The sequence below is a fragment of the Protopterus annectens genome, chromosome 12.part0 (assembly GCF_019279795.1).
Source record: "Protopterus annectens isolate FY-2018-M chromosome 12.part0, PAN1.0, whole genome shotgun sequence".
In the NCBI taxonomy this organism is placed as follows: Eukaryota; Metazoa; Chordata; order Ceratodontiformes; family Protopteridae; genus Protopterus; species Protopterus annectens.
Genome location: NC_056746.1, coordinates 1,035,536,766 through 1,035,561,448, shown reverse-complemented (window position 1 = coordinate 1,035,561,448; position 24,683 = coordinate 1,035,536,766). Strand labels below are relative to the sequence as shown.

At 37.2% G+C, this 24,683-nt stretch overlaps 1 protein-coding gene across 2 annotated transcripts in view; it reads right to left on the bottom strand.

Moving 5' to 3' along the window:
* Positions 1-24,683, bottom strand: part of CASS4 (Cas scaffold protein family member 4) — a 340,933-nt gene that overhangs the window by 115,467 nt on the left and 200,783 nt on the right. For both annotated transcript variants that reach the window (XM_044090045.1, XM_044090046.1), the window contains exon 2: positions 22,195-22,620. In XM_044090045.1, the coding sequence (XP_043945980.1) occupies positions 22,195-22,620 (426 nt within the window). The remainder of the gene's footprint in view (positions 1-22,194; positions 22,621-24,683) is intronic.

Below are 24,683 nucleotides of genomic sequence, written 5' to 3'. Positions count from 1 at the left end.
GTGATTTTTCTCATTGTGATAACAGTGCTACTTCAAAATTAGAATACTTAAGTTGGGGGGGGGGCTTTAGTGAATTCTGGGCCTTGCGCTTTCTGGAAAATGAGTAAATAAAAATGGTATGTTAATGTTGATGCTTCAGAGATGAGAAAGGGTTATCAGGTGAGGAAGAAGGAATGGATGTAGACTGCAACTTCAAGAAAATTTTAGGAAATGTGGCCTAGTCAAGGGGAGATGATATTCATTAGAAGTTAATAAAGTCGATTCATGGGCAAAAGAAACTAAGTTTTCTGTACAAGGTGGAGTGGGATTAAGAACAAGACAAAAAAAAGGGCAGGAAAGTAGAACTGTGCAACATAAAGAAACTAATCCCAAAAACTGATTAAAATAAGGAACAGTGTTATGTTAGTGAATGAATCATTAATAAGAGGTTCAGAATAAAGGAAAATGAGCTACCAGGCGGTAAAGATGTGTGTTAGTTGCCTGGAATGACTGTTAATACAGTTAGTATTTAAAGTCAGAGGCATTTATAACTAAGAATATTAATGTGTTTCTGCACTTAGGCGTGATTGATACACCGAGGAATACTGAGTTGGACATGAGTGCAAGGTCATAGGTTCATAGTAGGTTACTAGGCTATTGGCCCTTAGGCCCTTATAAGCCTAGCCAAGAGTTTAGCCCATGTTTAGACAAATCAGCACCCAATGTCCCTGTCCAGCAGGGACATGGCTGGAATCCCAGGGGTATATTTTCTGTTTCCCATCCAGTTATCCAGGTTACGTTTAAAAAGGAGTAAAGAGGTACTTTGCTTGATGTGGAGATGGAGTTTATTCCATAGATGGGGGAGGCTCTGGGACACAAATCTGTCCAGCCAACAAATCTTGTTGATGTCACAGACCAGGTTGAGGCTGCGCATGCTGGTTACTCGAGTGGAGCATGGCTTGCGGATATGAGCAGTCCCATCAAGGTGAGGTCCGTGATCATCTTGTATGCCAGACAGAGGTCAACTCTGAGGAGTCTATATGAAACTGAGTAGAAGGATATGGCTTTTAGCCTATCTGTGTATAGTAGATGTTTGAGGCCCTGGATTCTCCTGGTTAGGAACCTCTGTGGTCTCTCCAGCTGCTGCATGTGCTTTGCCAGGTACATGCCGAAAGGGGCATTGTACTCAATAATAGGCCTAATAAGGGAAGAATACAGGGATGTTATGATCTCCTTGTGCCTGGATGAGATACCCTTACTTATGAGGTAGGCCATGTAGAAGGCTTTCCATACAATGGAACCAACATGGTGGTCAAAAGTCAGGTTGCCATCAACCTGGGTGCCCAAATCCCTCACGACTGATTGAGTGCTTAGGACATTGTTATTAATGTGATAATTTGTGGGGATGTCACTCTCCCCAAAGGGGATTATGATGCATTTTTTTGGTATTCAACTTGAGGCCATGTTTTTGGCACCAGTCATTTGTCTGAGTGAGACCCTGTTGGAGGATGTCCACATCACTAGGGGAATTGATGACAGCATCCAGCTTGCAGTCATCTGCAAACTTGGTCAGCCTTAGCCCACTGGTTTTGGCCTGCACCTCAGAAAAGTATATCCCAAATAATAGAGATCCCAAGACTGAACCTTGGGGTACGCTGCTTGTTACAGGTCTACTGCTTGAGGTGGCTTCCCCTATTTTGACTATGTGGGTTCTGTCAGTGAGACAGTTTGCTACTCATCTGGTAACATATGGATTGATGCCTAGTTGAGAGAGTTTATCTATTACACCCGAGTGAGGAATAGTTTCAAAGACTTTGGCCAGGTCAAGGTAGGCAGTGTGCAGCATCTTCCCCTCGTCCATGGCTTTGGTGACTGTCTCAAAGAAGTCAACCAAATTTAGCAGACATGACCTCCCCTTGATGAAGCCAAACTGTGTGGGATCAAGTGTTTGGAGGTTGCCAATGTCCTTGTTAATGAGGTTCATGATAATCTGTTCCATGGCCTTGTAGATTAGGCTAGTTAGGCTGATGGGTCTATAATTTCCCAGATGGGTGGATGCTCCACCTTTGTGTAAAGGGCTGACAGTGGCTTTCCTCCACTCAGCAGGGATGGAGTGCAGTACTCAGGCTTTGGTTGAATAGGGTGCGTAATGGTGCTGCAAGTTACTGCCTGAGTTCACGTAGGATGCAGCCTGGGATGTCATCGGGTCCCATGGAGGCTGTATTTTTTGCCTTTGAGAGAGCAGTGATTACCTGTTCCCTAGATATAAGGGGAAGGGGGCAGGTACTGGGGATGTCCTGATTTACTGTTGGGGGGAACAGAGGGGTAAAGTCTTTGCTGAATCTGTCAGTCAGCAAGTTTGCTATATCTATGGCATTTGTACTGGGTGCTTCCTTTGAGGTTGCAGGCATATGTGAAGGAGGCTTTATGATTGTCTCTAGTAGATGTGGCCAATTTGTACTCGAAGTTTGCTTTGGAGGATTTCACTAGTGCTCTTATTTGCTTCTTCATGCTAAGGAGACATTGCTTCCAACTGGGCATCTGCTCCTTCCTGGTCTTGGACAGCAATTTTTTTCCTTTTGTGATAGAATTTATTTATTGCAGATGTCCATCAGATAGGTTTACTCTTCTTTGTGGAGGATGATTTAGTCTTGTCAGGTTTTCCTAATTCCATGCATCTATATAAATGCTTGTATAGTGCTTTGGTGTAGTTTTGGATATTGGTGCCAGTTCCTACAGGGGGGGGGATGTGAAGCTGTTTATACAACCCCTCAGGAGGCTGTAATCAGCTTTGGAGAAGTTTTTATATCTGATCCTAGCTGGGGGGGGGGGGGTTAGGGAAAATGGTGACTTTGAAAGTGACCGCTTTGTGGTCGGATCTTACCATAGAGGATGATACTATAGGAGTGCTGCAGTGGTTAGTCATGTTGGTTAATACCAAGTCCAAGATATTATCACCCCTTGCGGGGGTATAGACTAGCTGTTCCAAGGCATTTGCATTAACAAAATTAAGGAATCTCTGGGCATTTATCTTCCGGCATGAGTAGTTCTTCCAGTCTATGTTTGGGAAGTTAAATTCAGTCTGATGCGTTAATTAAATTCAGTGTGGACAGAGTGGGAAGTGTTAGTTTTTCTAGATCTTAGCACTGCTAACTCATGACACTAAGGTAAATGTCACTGTTTAAAAAGTTAAATGAGTGGCTGATTGGGTGGTATTAAAAAGGATCATTATCAGTTATTTGCAAGGTAGCATAGTTTTAGGAGGAGCCAATGTTGTGTGGGAGTAATAGTTTGCATAATGGATATAAAAGGAAGGCAGTCTTAAAACAGGGGGTGGGTAACAACTGAATGAACTAAAATGTATAAAAAAAATAATAAAAAAGGACATTGGTTATTCTGGATAGTTTATGTTTAAGTATAGGACAATATATCAAAGCATTGGGAGAAAAATGTGTGACAGAAGTTGCAAAATAAAGTATTATGAAATTGTGTAGAATATGTCAGAAGCAATATGATAGGATATTGAAAGATTGTGGTCTAGTTCTTAGGGATTCATTTTCTGAGGGTATTAGGTGAAGTAGGGTATTGGACAAAATAATGCATAGAAAGAATCAGAAAATGGCAGACATTGGAATATAAAACACATACTGTTTAAGGCTGCAGAGAAAAATTAAGAGATTGATTGGTTAATTTCTACTGCTTTCACAATATTGTACATCAATGAATGCTTAACAAAAGTATTTCCTGGACTTGTAATCACCTGTCTTGTATGCCTCTTTCACGTAATAATCTTTTATATATAAATTCTTCTTGTGTATCTCTCCTCTTTAATATTATCACCCACTCCAACAAAATTAAAATGAAAACAAAAGTTGGAAATCTTCCTATATTCCTACATACAGTGGCATAACAGATTTTGAACAGTTTGATGGTGGGGGATGGTAATAAATTAGAAGTGCTGTAAGAAACTTTGGAAAAATCTTGAGAAAACATTGACCTTTTTGGGCATGCACTCTCTTCCTAAAGCTAAAAATATATTGAAAAACAGACTTACTTTTAATATGCAGCTGGATGGCTGACATAAAAATGGTTTGAATTTATGGTAAGTTGGGTTAGATTGTAGGCTAAAATACCATTTGGGGATGACAAAGTACAGCTGAATGCAACTGGAAAAGCAATTGTAAAGGATGTTATGAAGAACTATACCACTGCACATCTAAACCAGTTAAGGAAGGGGAACATGTGAGTATGAGAATCAAAAATGTGTGCAAAAGAGGGAGGCATTGGCTTTAGAAGTAAGAAGGAATGTTGAGGGAAACATAAAAGAGTGGATTATGTTGGGAAGAGAAAGATGACCTAGGCACAGCTGGAAGACAAGATGGGGAAGATATAATGTTTTTTAAACAACGTTAGAAATCTGGTGACTAAAATCATTGATTTGACAGTGGTACTTTAGAAGAAGCTGAAGAGACCAGAGTTATACTTGGGACAAGGACAACAGAGTTTAGGGAATATGACATGAATATTTAGAGGAATTTGCCATGCAGAAAGAACAAAGGAGGCTGTAGAAGTAAAAAGGCTGTCATTTCTAAGAAGGTGAATTGAAGAAATAATGAAAAGTGAAACACAGATGAATGACTGAGCTGATGAAGTCTTAGATTAATAAAGACGAAAGCGCTCATCTGTTATTTGGCTACTGGGGTATTTGTTTCTTTGTCCATTTCCATTTTTTTTTATCTGCTGGCTTGGTTTATGCTGCATGTTGAGTTTTATCTTACTCAACATCCAAACCAAAAGGTAAAAAGGTAATACAGACAAACTATTAAGTAAAAGCTACAAGAAAAAAAAAACAGACAGCCTACAGTCTTCGGTGTATAATACCTTAAACGTCCTATAGTGGAGACCCATGGGATATATGCAAATTAATTAATTAAAAACATTTAGGTGTTTCAGCTTCATGACTATTGAATTCCCATGATGTTTTATATTTTTAAGTCTTTACTAGGGCATCAATGCCAATAAATCCACTGACAAGCTAAGAAAAAAGGCAAAACATGGCATGCTTACAGCTTGTGGAGTTTGGCTTTATTTATATATAATGTGTATGTGTGTGTCTGTCTGTGTGTGTGTGTTTGTTAATGTTAGGACTAAAATATCAATGGCACTGTTGCCAATGACAAAAAAAAAAAATAGATCAAATGAACACAGTCCACAAATTGTCTACTAGTCAACATACCATCTCACTGAACACAGAGCAGCACACAGAAAACTGCCCGCACACCACGATATAGTATCACACAATAACACATCCACACAACCTAAAATACACAGAAACACTCTACACACACACTTTTATCTCGAGGAGCAAAACACACACCCCTGTCTCCCCTAAAATTTATATCACCAAATCCAAAATAGTACCTACCTTGTTATAAGTACTGCTCAGGACACAGTCACAAAAACACTTGTCTCGCACAATGGACACTTCTGATCTTTCAGTCCAATAGAAAAAAAACACATACTACTATAAATTCAATAACTCAGTTCAAATACTTTTGAAACACACAATCTGCCTGCATTCAGTAACTCACATCAAGCCACAAAACCCAACACACTTTTGACCATTCACGTTTACTTACTCCAAGCCTACCAGTAAAATATTTACCACACACAAATTCAAAAACCCACCAATACAAACCTACAGTATATGCTGTTGACCATTCACATCAAGTTCAAAACCAACACCATAACAATAACACACTTTCAGCTTCTCACTCTCATTCATTACAAACCTACCTGCAAAATGCTTTCCATAGAAACACACATTAAAAAAACACTGCTGCTGCCTTTGACCAACACCATAACACACTTTCAATAAATAATTTGTTAATGCTGTTAAGTTTTCTCTTGTATGTTGGAATTCCATTCCTTTTATATTTATATGCATTCTTCATTTCCTGTTATAAGTTTCCATCAACCACAGTCCCACCAAAATGGTAGAAGATGAGTCTGTTTCTCACAGAAAAGATGTTCTTCTCCTTCTTTTCTTGGAAGGCCTGAATCAAGACACAAAGGGTTTATCTGAATGAGGCTGTAAACTCTTAAGAAACTCCAAAAATTCATGTGCCAGCTTAGCTCATTCCTTTAAGGGGAATGGAGGGTCAGTGTGTGGAGACACACCAAATGGCCATTTAGACTTAGCAGATGTCCATGCCTCAAACTGGATCTTCAGTTTGGGAGTGGCTGATGGGTTGCTGGGAACCCAGGCGGATGTCTCTGGGATCCAACTGTTTAATCATGTGGACTTTCTTCTCGATAATAAGCAAAGGTAAGCCACCCTCCCCTTTCTTGACAAGTAAGTGATGTTCAGGAGTGCACATCTCCACATCCTCTTCTATTAGATTCATAGGTTGTTTAATCCAGTGAGATGTGTTAGTGGCTGATAGCATGGTGGCCTTTAAAGGTTCTGCATTAGATGCCTTGGTAATAGCAGACATTTGGTCTGGATACTGATTGAGCACCTCCGTGGTACTAATGGCTTCGGACCTAGGATCCCTAATTGTAACTTCCAGCTCCCTAGTCTCTTTCATATTCTCCTTTTGCTTCTCAATTTTCTTGAGTGGGCATCTGACTGACTAGTATCTGACACAATGGTAGAGTTACCAAAGAAGTACAACCGGCTTTCAAGAACTACACAAAACCAAAGTCAATACGGAACAAAACATGGTACTAGTTAATTAAATGAAGCAAATACTTTTTTAATTGAGTAAAACGCTTTTCGTCGCTTTCATAAAGCAACTTCCTCAGACAATACACAAACTCAAAACACTCTTTAAATAGTAAAAACTGGTCACATGACTATGTCGAGCCGGTAACATTGGTTTTACTAAGACCTAAATATTTTGTTACAAAGGTACACTTTGATACATTTAAACCTGGTATAGTTTGTATAGTTAAATCACAAGTTAAAAACTAAATGCAAGACTGTTCAAAGAATGTTTAACAACTAAAGTTAAAATCAAAACAAAAGCAAAAGTTTTTAAAAATTTAAACTATATTAAACATACGTATGTATATATCCATACACCTAGTACTTTTACATATTGAGGTGTTGCAAAACACTCCTTCGTTAATGTAGGTTAATACATCTAACTTCTGTGTCAAATAACATAAAAGTGTGTTGTTGTTGTATTCATTTATCTTCGGTCTAAACTTTTTAATTTTAACAAGCATGTTATATTGCAATGGTCATTTAGACCAGGTGGTACAAAGGCGTTCGTTCTAATCTGCCATGAAAACTCTCTGTTGTCCAGTAATAGACTATAAGGACCTCGTCTAATGTTAGATTGAATAAAATCTATTGCTGTAAACATAAATTTGTGTCCTGGATATTTCAAAAGGTGTCTAGCCAGAGCGTTCTCACTTTTACCCGTATTGATAGCGTGTATAATACCTTAAACGTCCTATAGTGGAGACCCATGGGATATATGCAAATTAATTAATTAAAAACATTTAGGTGTTTCAGCTTCATGACTATTGAATTCCCATGATGTTTTATATTTTTAAGTCTTTACTAGGGCATCAATGCCAATAAATCCACTGACAAGCTAAGAAAAAGGGCAAAACATGGCATGCTTACAGCTTGTGGAGTTTGGCTTTATTTATATATAATGTGTATGTGTGTGTCTGTCTGTGTGTGTGTGTGTTTGTTAATGTTAGGACTAAAATATCAATGGCACTGTTGCCAATGACAAAAAAAAAATAGATCAAATGAACACAGTCCACAAATTGTCTACTAGTCAACATACCATCTCACTGAACACAGAGCAGCACACAGAAAACTGCCCACACACCACGATATAGTATCACACAACAACACATCCACACAACCTAAAATACACAGAAACACTCTACACACACACACTTTTATCTCGAGGAGCAAAACACACACCCCTGTCTCCCCTAAAACTTATATCACCAAATCCAAAATAGTACCTACCTTGTTATAAGTACTGCTCAGGACACAGTCACAAAAACACTTGTCTCGCACAATGGACACTTCTGATCTTTCAGTCCAATAGAAAAAAAACACATACTACTATAAATTCAATAACTCAGTTCAAATACTTTTGAAACACACAATCTGCCTGCATTCAGTAACTCACATCAAGCCACAAAACCCAACACACTTTTGACCACTCACGTTTACTTACTCCAAGCCTACCAGTAAAATATTTACCACACACAAATTCAAAAACCCGCCAATACAAACCTACAGTATATGCTGTTGACCATTCACATCAAGTTCAAAACCAACACCATAACAATAACACACTTTCAGCTTCTCATTCTCATTCATTACAAACCTACCTGCAAAATGCTTTCCATAGAAACACACATTAAAAAAACACTGCTGCTGCCTTTGACCAACACCATAACACACTTTCAATAAATAATTTGTTAATGCTGTTAAGTTTTCTCTTGTATGTTGGAATTCCATTCCTTTTATATTTATATGCATTCTTCATTTCCTGTTATAAGTTTCCATCAACCACAGTCCCACCAAAATGGTAGAAGATGAGTCTGTTTCTCACAGAAAAGATGTTCTTCTCCTTCTTTTCTTGGAAGGCCTGAATCAAGACACAAAGGGTTTATCTGAATGAGGCTGTAAACTCTTAAGAAACTCCAAAAATTCATGTGCCAGTTTAGCTCATTCCTTTAAGGGGAATGGAGGGTCAGTGTGTGGAGACACACCAAATGGCCATTTAGACTTAGCAGATGTCCATGCCTCAAACTGGATCTTCAGTTTGGGAGTGGCTGATGGGTTGCTGGGAACCCAGGCGGATGTCTCTGGGATCCAACTGTTTAATCATGTGGACTTTCTTCTCGATAATAAGCAAAGGTAAGCCACCCTCCCCTTTCTTGACAAGTAAGTGATGTTCAGGAGTGCACATCTCCACATCCTCTTCTATTAGATTCATAGGTTGTTTAATCCAGTGAGATGTGTTAGTGGCTGATAGCATGGTGGCCTTTAAAGGTTCTGCATTAGATGCCTTGGTAATAGCAGACATTTGGTCTGGATACTGATTGAGCACCTCCGTGGTACTAATGGCTTCGGACCTAGGATCCTTAATTGTAACTTCCAGCTCCCTAGTCTCTTTCATATTCTCCTTTTGCTTCTCAATTTTCTTGAGTGGGCATCTGACTGACTAGTATCTGACACAATGGTAGAGTTACCAAAGAAGTACAACCGGCTTTCAAGAACTACACAAAACCAAAGTCAATACGGAACAAAACATGGTACTAGTTAATTAAATGAAGCAAATACTTTTTTAATTGAGCAAAACGCTTTTCGTCGCTTTCATAAAGCAACTTCCTCAGACAATACACAAACTCAAAACACTCTTTAAATAGTAAAAACTGGTCACATGACTATGTCGAGCGGTAACATTGGTTTTACTAAGACCTAAATATTTTGTTACAAAGGTACACTTTGATACATTTAAACCTGGTATAGTTTGTATAGTTAAATCACAAGTTAAAAACTAAATGCAAGACTGTTCAAAGAATGTTTAACAACTAAAGTTAAAATCAAAACAAAAGCAAAAGTTTTTAAAAATTTAAACTATATTAAACATACGTATGTATATATCCATACACCTAGTACTTTTACATATTGAGGTGTTGCAAAACACTCCTTCGTTAATGTAGGTTAATACATCTAACTTCTGTGTCAAATAACATAAAAGTGTGTTGTTGTTGTATTCATTTATCTTCGGTCTAAACTTTTTAATTTTAACAAGCATGTTATATTGCAATGGTCATTTAGACCAGGTGGTACAAAGGCGTTCGTTCTAATCTGCCATGATAACTCTCTGTTGTCCAGTAATAGACTATAAGGACCTCGTCTAATGTTAGATTGAATAAAATCTATTGCTGTAAACATAAATTTGTGTCCTGGATATTTCAAAAGGTGTCTAGCCAGAGCGTTCTCACTTTTACCCGTATTGATAGCGTATGTATGTTCATATATACGCTCTTTAAATTTTCGCTCTGTCTTTCCAATGTAAAAAACATTACACATGGAACACAGAGCGACGTAAACTATCATTTTTGAATTACAATTAAAGTTGTTTTTCAAGTGGTATTTTACTTTGTTAATACTGACTACCCTACCTGTGGAAACATGTTTACACATACTACAAGTACCGCAAGTAGTCATACCTACAAGATTAAATGGTCTTCGATCACTCGTAGATTCCAATATTGTTTTTAAATTTCTACCTTTCCTGAAGACTATTTTTGGAGGCTCTTCGAAAATTTCTTTTAATGTCCTATCTAAACTGAAAAGTCCCCAGTTCTTATATAATATAGTTCTAACTAAAGTGGAGCTGAGACTAAATTGAGTTATAAAACTACATTCGAAGTTATTATTTGGAGGTAAATTAGAAGTTTCATCTAAATGGGATATGCCACTAATGAAGCTATTCATATTGTTTTCACAGGGGACGGAACTTTCATGTTTGTGTAAAATAGGTTTAATAATGCCCATGAGTCTTTTCTGGTGCACTTCATGTGTTAGTGTTTCTACTAGTACTTTGGGGTAACCCCTTTGTTTAAACATTCCTGCTAGTAAGTCACATTCATTTAAAAAGTCGTGGTTATTGGACACCATCCTAGCTGCTCTAATTAGTTGGCCTTTGACAATCGACCTTTTTTGTACTTGAGGATGTGAACTTGTATAATGTAAAAATGCATTACAATATGTGTCCTATGTATTTTTGAAATGTATTTACTGTTAGTAACATCTTTGGTTAAACAAATATCAAGGTAGTCTATAGATCCAGTCTGGAAGTTAAAGGTGAATTTGAGAAATCTAGTGGAACTGTTCAAATAGTCAAGACATTAGCTTGATCTGAGTCACCTTTAAATAAAATAAAAATATCGTCTAGGAATCGAGTATAGAATATAATCCTAGACATGTGCGTAGTGTTGTTAAAAACATGGTGCTTCTCCCAGTACGCCATCACAGTGTTGTCGAAACTAGCACCACAGGGGGAACCCATGGTAACCCCCTGTTTTTGTAAATAATACGTATTCTGAAAGGTAAAATAATTATTGGTTAAAATAATGTCCAGTAGTATTTCCACTAAGTGAATCTCTTGATTGTTGCCTTTTTGTCATGTAAAAATAGGCTCACCCATTCTAAGCCTTCCAGATGGGGGATTGATGTGTATAACTCTTTCACATCAATAGTTAAAAAGTTGTTATGTGCGTCAAAGTCTAACTCATTGATGTTATAAAGAAATGACCAGGAGTCTCTACAGACTTGGGTTTCACTAGCCAAGTATTTTTTCAAAATACTGTCTACAACCTTAGCGCAGGGGTAGGTAATCGACCCACGTCCATCAATTAATGGTCTAAAAGGTGGGTTTGTTAAGTTCTTGTGGATTTTTGACACTGCAAATAAGGTTGGAATACGTGGCCATAAGGTAGTCATGTAATTGTTTAAATTCATGTCAATAATTGCCTCTATGAATAAGTCATTTATATAACCCTTAATACGTTGGTACGCAATATTGACTTCATTGACTGAGGCTATGTCATATGCTTCACAGTCAAGAAGCTTATGAACTCTGGCTACATAGTCGCTAGTGTCAAACACAGCTATACCACCACCTTTGTCTGGTTTAATAGACCTAACTTGTAAAGATCTAAACAAGTTCAAAGCTAAATTCTCATCCTGTGTGATGTTAACTATACAACCCTTGTTTTTAAATAACTTGTTAAATTGGTAGAAGTATCTCAAGTCTAATTCTATGATATTTTCAAAAATGTGTAATAATGGATGAAGTGGACATTATTTTAACCAATAATTATTTTACCTTTCAGAATACGTATTATTTACAAAAACAGGGGGTTGCCATAGGTTCCCCCTGTGGTGCTAGTTTCGACAACACTGTGATGGCGTACTGGGAGAAGCACCATGTTTTTAACAACACTACGCACATGTCTAGGATTATATTCTATACTCGATTCCTAGACGATATTTTTATTTTATTTAAAGGTGACTCAGATCAAGCTAATGTCTTGACTATTTGAACAGTTCCACTAGATTTCTCAAATTCACCTTTAAATTCCAGACTGGATCTATAGACTACCTTGATATTTGTTTAACCAAAGATGTTACTAACAGTAAATACATTTCAAAAATACATAGAAAGGACACATATTGTAATGCATTTTTACATTATACAAGTTCACATCCTCAAGTACAAAAAAGGTCGATTATCAAAGGCCAACTAATTAGAGCAGCTAGGATGGTGTCCAATAACCACGACTTTTTAAATGAATGTGACTTACTAGCAGGAATGTTTAAACAAAGGGGTTACCCCAAAGTACTAGTAGAAACACTAACACATGAAGTGCACCAGAAAAGACTCATGGGCATTATTAAACCTATTTTACACAAACATGAAAGTTCCGTCCCCTGTGAAAACAATATGAATAGCTTCATTAGTGGCATATCCCATTTAGATGAAACTTCTAATTTACCTCCAAATAATAACTTTGAATGTAGTTTTATAACTCAATTTAGTCTCAGCTCCACTTTAGTTAGAACTATATTATATAAGAACTGGGGACTTTTCAGTTTAGATAGGACATTAAAAGAAATTTTCGAAGAGCCTCCAAAAATAGTCTTCAGGAAAGGTAGAAATTTAAAAACAATATTGGAATCTACAAGTGATCGAAGACCATTTAATCTTGTAGGTATGACTACTTGCGGTACTTGTAGTATGTGTAAACATGTTTCCACAGGTAGGGTAATCAGTATTAACAAAGTAAAATACCACTTGAAAAACAACTTTAATTGTAATTCCAAAATTATAGTTTACGTCGCTCTGCGTTCCATGTGTAATGTTTTTTACATTGGAAAGACAGAGCGAAAATTTAAAGAGCGTATATATGAACATACATACACTACCAATACAGGTAAAAGTGAGAATGCTCTGGCTAGACACCTTTTGAAATATCCAGGACACAAATTTATGTTTACAGCAATAGATTTTATTCAATCTAACATTAGACGAGGTCCTTATAGTCTATTACTGGACAACAGAGAGTTATCATGGCAGATTAGAATGAACGCCTTTGTACCACCTGGTCTAAATGGCCATTGCAATATAACATGCTTGTTAAAATTAAAAAGTTTAGACCGAAGATAAATGAATACAACAACACACTTTTATGTTATTTGACACAGAAGTTAGGTGTATTAACCTAGATTAACGGAGTGTTTTGCAACACCTCAATATGTAAAAGTACTAGGATTATGAATATATACATATGTATGTTTAATATATTTTACATTTTTAAAAACTTTTGCTTTTGTTTTGATTTTAACTTTAGTTGTTAAACATTCTTTGAACAGTCTTGCATTTAGTTTTTAACTTGTGATTTAACTATACAAACTATACCAGGTTTAAATGTATCAAAGTGTACCTTTGTAACAAAATATTTAGGTCTTAGTAAAACCAATGTTACCGGCTCGACATAGTCATGTGACCGGTTTTTACTATTTAAAGAGTGTTTTGAGTTTGTGTATTGTCTGAGGAAGTTGCTTTATAAAAGTGACGAAAAGCGTTTTACTCAATTAAAAAAGTATTTGCTTCATTTAATTAACTAGTACCACGTTTTGTTCCGTATTGGCTTTGGTTTTGTATAGTTCTTGAAAGCCGGTTGTACTTCTTTAGTTACTTGTTTGGACTACAATGGTAGAGTTACATAAGAAGACTGCAAGTCTCTTTTTGTTCAAATAGGCCTGTATGGCGGAAATCTCTCTTTAAGGATTTAGGCCTAAACCCTGACAAACATTTCAGTTATTAACATTATACTCTTATCTGTAAGCAATCTACACATTCATCCTGTCTGTTTCTAAAAACCTCATCCTTTACAGGACTTCTCTCAGAAGTGGACAGTATATAATCAACACTTCCAAGTAGGAAAGACACCACACAGAAGAATACAATTTCTAATACAATTTGACCCACAAATGCAATACCGGCTTTCTTTTCTGAATTCTGGTAATGCACTTACAAAAAGAACTCTTACAGTGCTTCATTTCTGACCACAGATGGAATACTAGCATTTAGAAAATGCTGTTAATGCACTAAAGACTAATCAGGATCTGCTGATCGTGCCACCTAACACTTTCTGCCAGTGCAGCTGCCCCCTTCACCCCATCCCAGCTACATTTCTGCATCCACGAGTATAAACTATACAGATAAAGAGGCATACAAGGCCCAAATGAGCCTATAAGACAATGTCCCTAAACACCATTATGGTAACTGTCCTGAACTTATGAATAAGACAAGTACCTATAATGCCATTTCAAGACATACAGTTCAAATGAGGCTCATAGTGTAGGCAAGGCATTTTACACAGGACACCTATGCTCTGCATGGTAAAGTGAAAGAAGTAGTGAGTTTGCATGCATATGTGAAGTGATATATATTATGCAAAGCACATGCTTTGGGAAAAATTTAAAGGCATACATTTCAATTTCTTTGCTCAATAATTCTGGACAATGCCAAATATAACAGAGCCCCAAAGACCTAATTCAGGGAAATTGTTAAGTATTACTACAATTCACTTAAAACAGATTTTGCATCAACATGCATATTCTGAACAATAAAAAGTATGAAACCCAAATGTATGGAATTATTGACTGACTGCAATACTAAGTGATTTACCAGAAAATCAAAATTTTTACAAAGGACAGGGTAAAATATAATGTAAAATCAGGGAAATTCTGCAACGTATTAGACTGCTGAGAAGTGTATATAGGACTGCCGTGATCTAGACACAGTGAAAAACCTTTAATGTCACAAACAATATAGAAATAGTAAACTCCTATCAATTTTATAGCAGTTAGAGGCCATCTTTGAAAAGTTTTGTAATGGAATAGCTGGGACTTTCCTCACAGAGAAATAACAGCTCCTCATTAATCCATGCCTATGCCTCATTAATCCTTTCAAGGTCACATTGTTTGTAGAAAGACTCATTTTTTAGCATCATTAAGATTTTGCTGTTATATGAATCCATGTCAATGACCAGAATGCTTCCCCTTTTGTCGGCCTTCAACAACAGAAACTCAGCAAAGTATGGAACCACTTCAACAAAACACTCTTCCACACAGAACTAAAAGTGCTTCAAAAATGACTTACATTCATACCCCACCAAAGTGGGGACATAGCCCACACCATCACAGACTTAAAACCTTTCACTAGAACGCTCAATTTAAAAATAATTTTTCAGGACAAACACGATAACTACAGTAAAGAAAAATGGTCAAGACCGAGTGACTTTTGTGCTCCCTCACATCCCACCATCACGACCTTTGAAAATAAATGCGAGAAGGATATAAGACAATGGCTTAATAAACCACGAAGACCAAAATATTTTAACATGAGCCAAAAAGAAAGAAAAGCCCTTAAAAACATCAGCTTAGACAGAACAAGGAGAATAATGAAGGCCTACAAAGGGGGAGGCATTCTGGTCAATGACACGGAATCATAGAACAGCAAAATGTTAACAGTGCTAAGAAATGAGTATTTCTACGAACAATGCGACCTAGAAAGGATTAATGAGGCATAAGCATGGATTAATGAGGAGTTGTTATTTCTCTGCGAGAAAAGCCTCATTAGTGACAGACTGCTCAAATTCCTGAAAATTGAACACCCCAGACTGCCGAATTTTTGGGGGATCCCCAAGCTCCAAAAAAATATCCTGGATCCCCCCTATTGTCTAGTCATAGCTAGCAGGGGAAGCATTACGAAAGCCACATCAGTTTTCCTGAAAGTCAAAATAAAACCACTGGCTGAGAAGAACCTTTCTTTTGTACTGGACACAGGAGATCTTCTGAACAAAATCAAAAATATCCCAGTAAAGGATGACTCCATCCTGCTTCACAATTGATGTCGAGTCTCTATATACAGTTTTACCACACAATTACTGTATTACTGCCATATTGGAAGCTCTGACCACCAAAGGCAATGACAGCAGTTATGAGATCAAAGTCACTAGTAGACTCCTTAACTTCCTCCTCACTAACAATTTCTTCCATTTCAACAACCGATACTTCAAGCAAAAGAAGGGTATAGCCATGGGGGCAGCGATGGCCCGAAGCCTAGCAGACATGGCACTGGGGAAATGGGAAAGGGAGCATGTCTACAGCTCACATTACTTCCAGTACATGGCTTGCTATTTGTGATACATAGATGATATCCTAATTATTTGGAACGGTACCGAAGATGAACTGCAAAAATTCTTTGCCCATATAAATGCATCAACGGAATTCCTTAAATTCACCAATGCCTTCAGTAAAGAACAGGCTACTTACCTAGACCTCACCATTACAAAAGACAAAAAAGTGGAAAGGCTTTCCGACAACTTTTTCAGAAGCCCACTAGAACAAACCTGCTTCTACACCATTCAAGCATGCATCCTCTCCTTACCAAAAAGAATGTGATAAAATCCCAAGGATTAAGAATGGCCTGTGTTTCTAAGGAATATAAGGATTTTTTCACTAATTTACTGAATCTAGAAAAAGTTTTTCTGGAAAGGTGCTACAACCAGAAATTAATCAGAAGCATCCTTGATCCCATTGCTGAAGCAAAATTATCAAACCCAGATTTTGCAGCCCACACCGGCAACTCGAACAACAACAGAAGGCAAAAAGGAGGAGACCGGAACCCAGACCAGCTCACCATGATCCTCACTTACTCAAAAGACTTTTTAACTCTGAAAAAGATCATTAAAGAGAATTGGAGTATTATTAACAACAAACCTACAATAGGCCTGCTATTTGCAGATACTCCCTCATTTTGCATCAAAAGGAACAGAAACCTAAGACAAATACTGGAACAAGCAAGCCATCAAATCCACTCCCCCAGACCAAGCCAGGCATCTACCCTTGTAATAGAGTAGGTTGTGTCTACTGTAAGCTTCAGAGTAATATCAATCATTTTGACTGTCCAAATGCCAAAAAAACCTACTTCAGCAAATGCACCTATAACAGTGAATGTGTGGTCTACAGGGCAGAATGCATCAAATGCCCAAAATTTTATGTAGGTAAGACCATCAACAAAATTAACAGGAATGTGCAGCACTTCCATGACCTAAAATACTCCAACCGCAACAACGCCCTAGCCAAACATGCTAGGGAGAGGCCCAACCACAACAAGTTTAAGTTCCATATTATTGACTAAGTGGAAAAAGGGTTCCTTCAAGGACCCACCAACCTGATCCTGGAGAAGAGGGAATTGGAATGGCAGTTTTGGCTTATCACCAACAGAGGACTGGGGCTCAAAACTCACATTTCGATCAACTACATCCTTAACCTGAGGAAACTGATCTGCGACCTCACTAGACTTTTTAGAATATTTGATTTGAAAAGCCGTTAAACGTCTCATTTTCTTGCAATAAAGACTACTTCAATTTTGAATCAGTTAGGCGAACCATACTTCTCTCCCCACAGGAAAAGCTTTCCATGAAAGGTAAGAGTTTTTCGAAATGCAATATAAAAGGATTGACATTGGACTAGAGGCAAAAAACTGTAATCAACTAAGAGCCTATGCATTCTGTTCCACCCGGATTATTTCCATTGACCTCTACATTTATGTATTTTTGGTCTATATTTTATTGTTATTTCATTTTTGGTAAGCATTTCTATAGTTTGTTTTTTAGGAATAACTTGTGGTAGATCTGAAGAAGCCACCCAGGTGAAAGCGCTCTCAGAACCAAATTAGACAGTATTCGTAGGGACATTTGCAATAAAATGTTATTGTGGTTGTTTTATAGAGTGTTTAGGAAATCAGTTACATTCCATCATAACCTAACAGGAAGCAATACGGGAAGTTTCTTATATGGTAGAAGCAGGCCTGGGGGCTCTTCGAGGAGGAGATGCTATCTTTTATCAGGGAGTTTTTTGGTGGTTACCTTCCAACTACTAATAAAGTATTACTGTGTTTCTTCTTTTTCTTCTACCTTGGATGCTTTACTAATCAAACGCTACCCACTACCCCGTACTCAACACCATTTTGACACAAAAACACCCCCAAGATTGCGCAAAGACAAAGCTGGGTTTTTTTATTACAAGGACAACATTCTGAAAACATTGTGAGGTTCATGATTGTTGGAATCTATATATTTTTCATATTAAACTTGATAGCCATTTTATAAAAGATAACAAGAACAAATTTGCTTTTTATTTTTGAGGCGAAGCATAAGATTCAGCGTTTTCATTTCACATGAACTATGTTAGTTTTACTAATGTTTTATTGATTTTTATTACAGGACAACATTCTGAAAACGTAGCAAGGCTCATGATTGTTATATTTGTATTTTTTATAGGAAGCATAAGATTCAATGTTTTCAGTTTTTGTGAAATATGGTAGTTTTACTGGTATGACATTGATATTATAACATACAATTATGAATATGACCCAGTCACAGTCTTGATGCAACATTTGGGGAGTTTCATCAAAATAGTTTCAAAAGTTTACTTTGATATTTGTTATATAGTATAAATTGTTCAAAAGGTTTTTCAGGACACACGTTGGACATGGTTAAAAGAAAATGTATATGTTTTATTCTCATGGTTTCTTGCTGGTTTTACTTCTCTCTTTGTTTCACCCGTACAATTCTCTGAGCCTACTCAGCTATTATGGATGGAGGACGCTCTACTATCACCACCTCACCTACATCACGCCATATTGGCTCCCCACTTATTATCCACCCTATCAGCCATGTTCACACCCATTTAGCTCCTCCTCCTCATACCCCTCATTTCTCACACTCCTACTACCCGTCCATCTTAATCTACCACCCCTTCCTTACCCACCCATTCCCATTTCGCCCACTCTTCTGCCTTCCCACCGCAAGACCCCACCCACTGACTAACTTCAGAAATTCATTTCCCTGCCCTACTGCTGTCATTTCATTACAATTTTCAGACAGCCTCCAATCGACTCCACTCCCGGGCAAATTGCCCCTCCCACCCATACCCCCCTCACCCCACTGGTACACTTCCACCCTCCTCCCGCCAACCATGCATGCCTGTACCCAAGTCAGTAGGTTTAGCACCGGCCCAGTTGTCACTGGCCAATCCCTCTCCCTCCTGCAATCATTCCCTCACACACCCACAGTAACCCTCTAATTATTGTGTTTCGCTTAGTTTTCCCACTTTTGCACTCCTGCTTCCTATAGGTCCACCTAAAGCCAGCCTTTTACATCTTCCCCTGTCAGCCAGACTGCCCTCCTGCCCAACGTGCACTTGCCAATCACACACAGTTAACAATTTCTTTTTATTCTTGTGCTTCCCTCGCTCCTCGGTAGCCTATCCCCAGTTAATTAGGCAACTTATACATTAACGTATGTTTGAACATTGTCGCAAAAACACAGTTTTTGTTAAAATTCCATCCTTTAGAAAGTTTTACAAATTGAAAGACGATTGGATTATTACGAATGTTGTAAACTAACAATTACTGTATGACCTCACTACTACATTTACTGTAAAAGTGTAAAAATGTTATAAATACTGGAAGTCTCTAATAAAATATTTATATTGCGCTCATCTGCCACAGACAATGAAAAGAAATTAAAAGTGCTGTTTTAGTATTTTCTTAAAATTTAAAGTTTGGAAAGTTTAATTTATATTAGCAGAGCTACAGATTTCTAAGTAGCATGAATTGAACACCATAAGGAATAATTATTAGTCCTACCTCAGCCTTTCACGGTTACCGTTTTTTTGCTTTATTGGATGTTCCTCAAACTCCAATAACTCCTCCTCAATTAGTTTTTCTATTCAGTTCCAAGTATGTTTTGGTACTAGCAAACACCGGCATTTAGGGTGCTGAAACATGTTTACTACTGCAAGACCTGTATTCTCAGTGCTTAGAATTAGTTTATAAGAGCTGTAAACCAGTTAATGTGGTTTATATGCTGAGATGGGTAAAAATGCTGACGAGAAATCAATTAATTGTTTTAAATATGTGTAAGTTAATATAAACTTGTGTTTCACAAACTAATTATAAAAGAAATTAATTTCTAAATCCATAAGCTTCACAGAACAGATTGCTCGAAATAATGTGAGTCATTTATTTTCAGTGATATAATGATATGAATCATATTTTACATTGTATGGAAATGTACTATACTTTAAAAATATGTTGTACAAAATAATGTTGTAGTGCAAATATTACCTATTCAGTGAATAAAAAAACAGGAACCACAAACTTATAAAGAATACTACCAGGATGAAAGGAGGCAGCTGATCACTTTGTAGAAACTCCGTTTAGTTAGCGCTTTCGTCCTTAGTAAAAGAACTTCATCACAATACTGAAAACACACATAACTCCATCTTTTATACCCAGCATGGTGTTGATGTTAATTAAACAGTTAAAAAATTAACATCTTAAAGGGCTGTGTCCCAAACTTCGCACACACACACACATATATATATATATATATATATATATATATATATATATATATATATATATATACACACACACACACACACACACACACACACACACACACACACACAAACATTCATTTTACCATGCCAAATTGTTAAAAAACATGAAATACTTATAAAACTAAGGCTACTTTTAGTCTTAAGACAGGACTGATTGATATATTTTCATTTAACCCATGGTAGGTAGTGGCATTTGTTCGCAATTGCCACTCAAGCTCCTTGCATTCAAAGTAGTCATCTGTGGGTCCACCTCTCTGCCCCCCCCATTGACCTGGTCAATAATAATAAATTTGAAAAAAATGGTCTGTAAACTTCTGATTGTGCAGTAATCATACATTGTTCATTTCTTTCTTCACTATGTCATAATTATGTTGATAAATTCTGCTTTTAGACAATTCTTAGTTTTTCCAATATAGAAACAGATACATTTCTGACATGCTGCTAGGTAAACAATGCTTCTACTATTATAGTTAACCTTCTTTTGAAGTTTGATAGCACCATAATGTTCTAATTTTACTTCGCTACCTTCCAGTATATATTTACACTGTGTACAACGTCCACATTTTTTCATCACCCCCTCTTCCTGACAACTAATCAGTCTCTCTAGCATATTTTTTATGCAGATATCTTTTTTGTATACAATGAGTTCTCCCATTCGATTCTCGGCTGGAGTGCCTTCTGTGTGGAGTCTGCATGTCTTCCCCACGGTCGAGTGGCATCCGAAAGACATGTGTGAATGAGCGTGCCTTCACTGAAGGTTGGGCGTCGGGCTGGCAACTCGGCACCATAAAAATCTACTGCCAATCATTAGCGGACCGGAGTTCTGCTGTGATGACCCCTAACCGGGAAAAGCCGAAAAGACAAACAACAACTAGTGCATCAGTGCCAAAAACTCTTCTGATCGTTCATTCCAACAGAAAAAATACACAACACTATAAATTCAACAACGCAATTGATTGAAACATACAGTCTGCAAGCTTTTGGCAGATTAAATTAAGCCACAAACCCATACAACACATTTTTGACCACTCATGTTAACTTATTCCAAGCCTATCAGTAAAATACCACACACAAATTCAAAAAACCCAGCAATTCACAAGCACAGCATATGCTGTTGACCACTCATATCAAGTAACAAAACCAACACCATAACAGACATTCAGTCTGTCACTCTCATTCATTACAAACCTACCTGCAAAATGCTTTCCAAGCATACACACGTTAAAAAAATGCTGCTACAGTTTCTTTCACATTTGTTAACCGGTTTAGTCCAACCAAGTTTGCAAACAAACACATTTTCAGTAGAGATCCAAGGGGAAAAGCCCCAGCAAACATAAGAAGAGGTAAAGATATATTAAATATATATATCTATATATATATCTATATATATATATATATATATATATATATATATATATATATATATATATATATATAAACACACAATCTAGTCCAAAGAAAGATGCTTAAACTCATTGTGCTGCATACAGGTATGTTCTTACTGCAAAATCTTGGGACAGAGTATCATAAACGAATGTGTTTGAATGTTTGAAGGAAGGCATGCGAGGCTACTTCGACGTGGAAATGACCATACTTTCATGTATATATGTACATACATGCATTTGTGCTAGTTGCTTATGCATATACACCCATGTACCATACTCTTCACCTACCTGATTTATATTGTTCTGTGAGTTTTCAGTACATGTTTTTGCAGGTGATGTTGATATTGGCACCTGGTATAAACCACTTGGATTTACCGTAGGCTGAGATGGTACCTTATATATACTGGCCACCTGTTCCTTGGGTACTGAGGAGATTGCTCCCTTCTGGATAGAAGGAACCTGGTAGATATTTTGATGATTTGGTATTACAGGGTTGGATTTACCATAATTTGTCACCAGACCACTTTCAAGTGTTGTGATGAGCTGAAGACGATTAGCTGGAGCTAATCCTTGACGACCATTTAGAGAACATTTCCACCAGCCTTCACTGCCCATCACATTTTGCTCAATAACAGTTACAATATCTCCTTTTCGAAACTCCAGTTCATCAGAACTTTCAGCTCTGTTGTCATACAGTGCCTTTGCCAAAAGATTCTGCAGGAAAATAGGGAGAGAAATTTAACAAATGTTTTGTACTAGTTTCGATAACAATCTCTAGATGCATATAGAATGCAGTAAACACAGATATACCGCTACTCTCTTTGTTACATTGCAACTATGGATTAGAATAGGGATGAAAGACACCCATTAATAGAAAGTTACAGAATACATTTTGACTGTGTTTGTTAAGTGAGCAGTCACATTAGGCTCCCAAAAGATAGCCTTCTTAGAGGTGAAAACCAGACAGTCACTAAAATAAAGCAAGGTAAACAAATGAAAACACAGGTATTGCTTTTCAAAATTCAGAGTAGGTACAGTCCAATACATTGGCTAATTTAATCAGTGATAACATAACCCAGTACAATGTAACCAGGTCATTCTTGGCAAGGTACATAATACACCCCAGGAAAGCACCTGTCAGCTCTTTGAGAATTAATTGGGCAGCAAGAGTACCTCTGAGGAAGAATTATAGCTTGGTATCATTCTTCATTCAAAGGCTGCCCTCGTACTTCTTCATGCAGAGGAAGACCTTTTGTATGTCCACCTAAATAAAATCACCTCTGATATTGTTGCTCTTGAAGGAACAGGATACAGCAACTTCAGTAAATGAATCAGAAGCTCACACCACTGTGATTACTTGGACCTACAGAAGTGGACCTCATGCAACTGCACGACTCCCATTCAAATAAATGTTGTTTCATACAGTTTGGTCACATGTATTGTGTTCAGTATTTTATTAACACAAAGAGAATTCAACATCAAAAGGGAAATTCAAAAACAAAAATATAACAGTCATCAATGATTACTGATGCTTGGAACTCATTACAGCTCAGTTTTATCTGCAGTTTCTGACGTACACAGAAGCAGTTCAGTAGCCTATGTATTTATTTAAAGAATTTTAGCACATATGCAGTGATATCTTCAGTAGTATGCCAACATAATGTACAAAGAGCAATATATCTAATCTTTAAAAAACATCAAAACAGGCATACGTCCTAACGTAAATGCAGTGAAAGGTTGGGCACATTATTTCAATCACTCTTCCTTTGCACATTACTTACATTTATAAATTTATATTTCGACACATCACAGTAAATAGCATGTGCTAAACAAGTTACAAAGACATTAAAACATCTTATTGTCTGGCTTTGAATTGTATATACCACATTTATGTTTGTGTTGAAGCCTGGGAGTAGAAGTGTTTGAATTACTGCTTCTATGTGTGAAATGCAATTTGCACATAGAATTATATATAGAGTATTTAGGTATATTATTTTGTATGAGCTGCTTAAGGTATTGCTGCCCACATTTGCATGTTGCTCTCTGATGCTGATAGAGGTCTACTCTGAATTTTTGCAGGGTCTGACATTGTTTTATGTGATGTGGCAAAGACCAGGCTTTAGGAACTAGGGGAAAAGGCATTATTTCACTTTTGTGGTCTAGTTGTAGGTATTTAGCTATACTCTGTAATCTGACTGGACCACATGCTGCAGCTGGACCTGGGTATTTTGTGTGTTTTGCAGCGCAGGATAGTGGTTTAATCATTTATCTGTATACACGTATATGCAGATGATGACTCATATATTCCTTGACAGGATACTATTTTGCTTTGTTGTCAGGTAGTGATGCTATATTTTCAGGGCAGATATCACAAATCTACAGAATCTGTGATATTTGTAATGTGTCCTGTATTGTTGTGGAGACACAGACACATTTTGGTAACCCATACTTTAGCTGAGGAAACATACGCCCTATTTTTACATCTGCTGTGCAGTGATTTTTCAAGCATTTCTGCAGTAACAGGTAGCACTGATATTTAGCTACAGTGTACTGGGAGACTGGGAAATGGTAGTTTTGGTACAGGGTCTCTTTTACTTGTTTCTTTTGTGAGGTGCAAATTCAGATATTATACAACGACCCCCCATTAAATATTCAAAAATGTGCACGCTGATTGGTCAGCGTGCACGTTGTAAATCAGAGTTATAGTAATGGAAAAAGGTCTGGTTGCCCGGACTTTTTCCATTACTATAACTCTTTTTTCACACTGTTTCGCTATG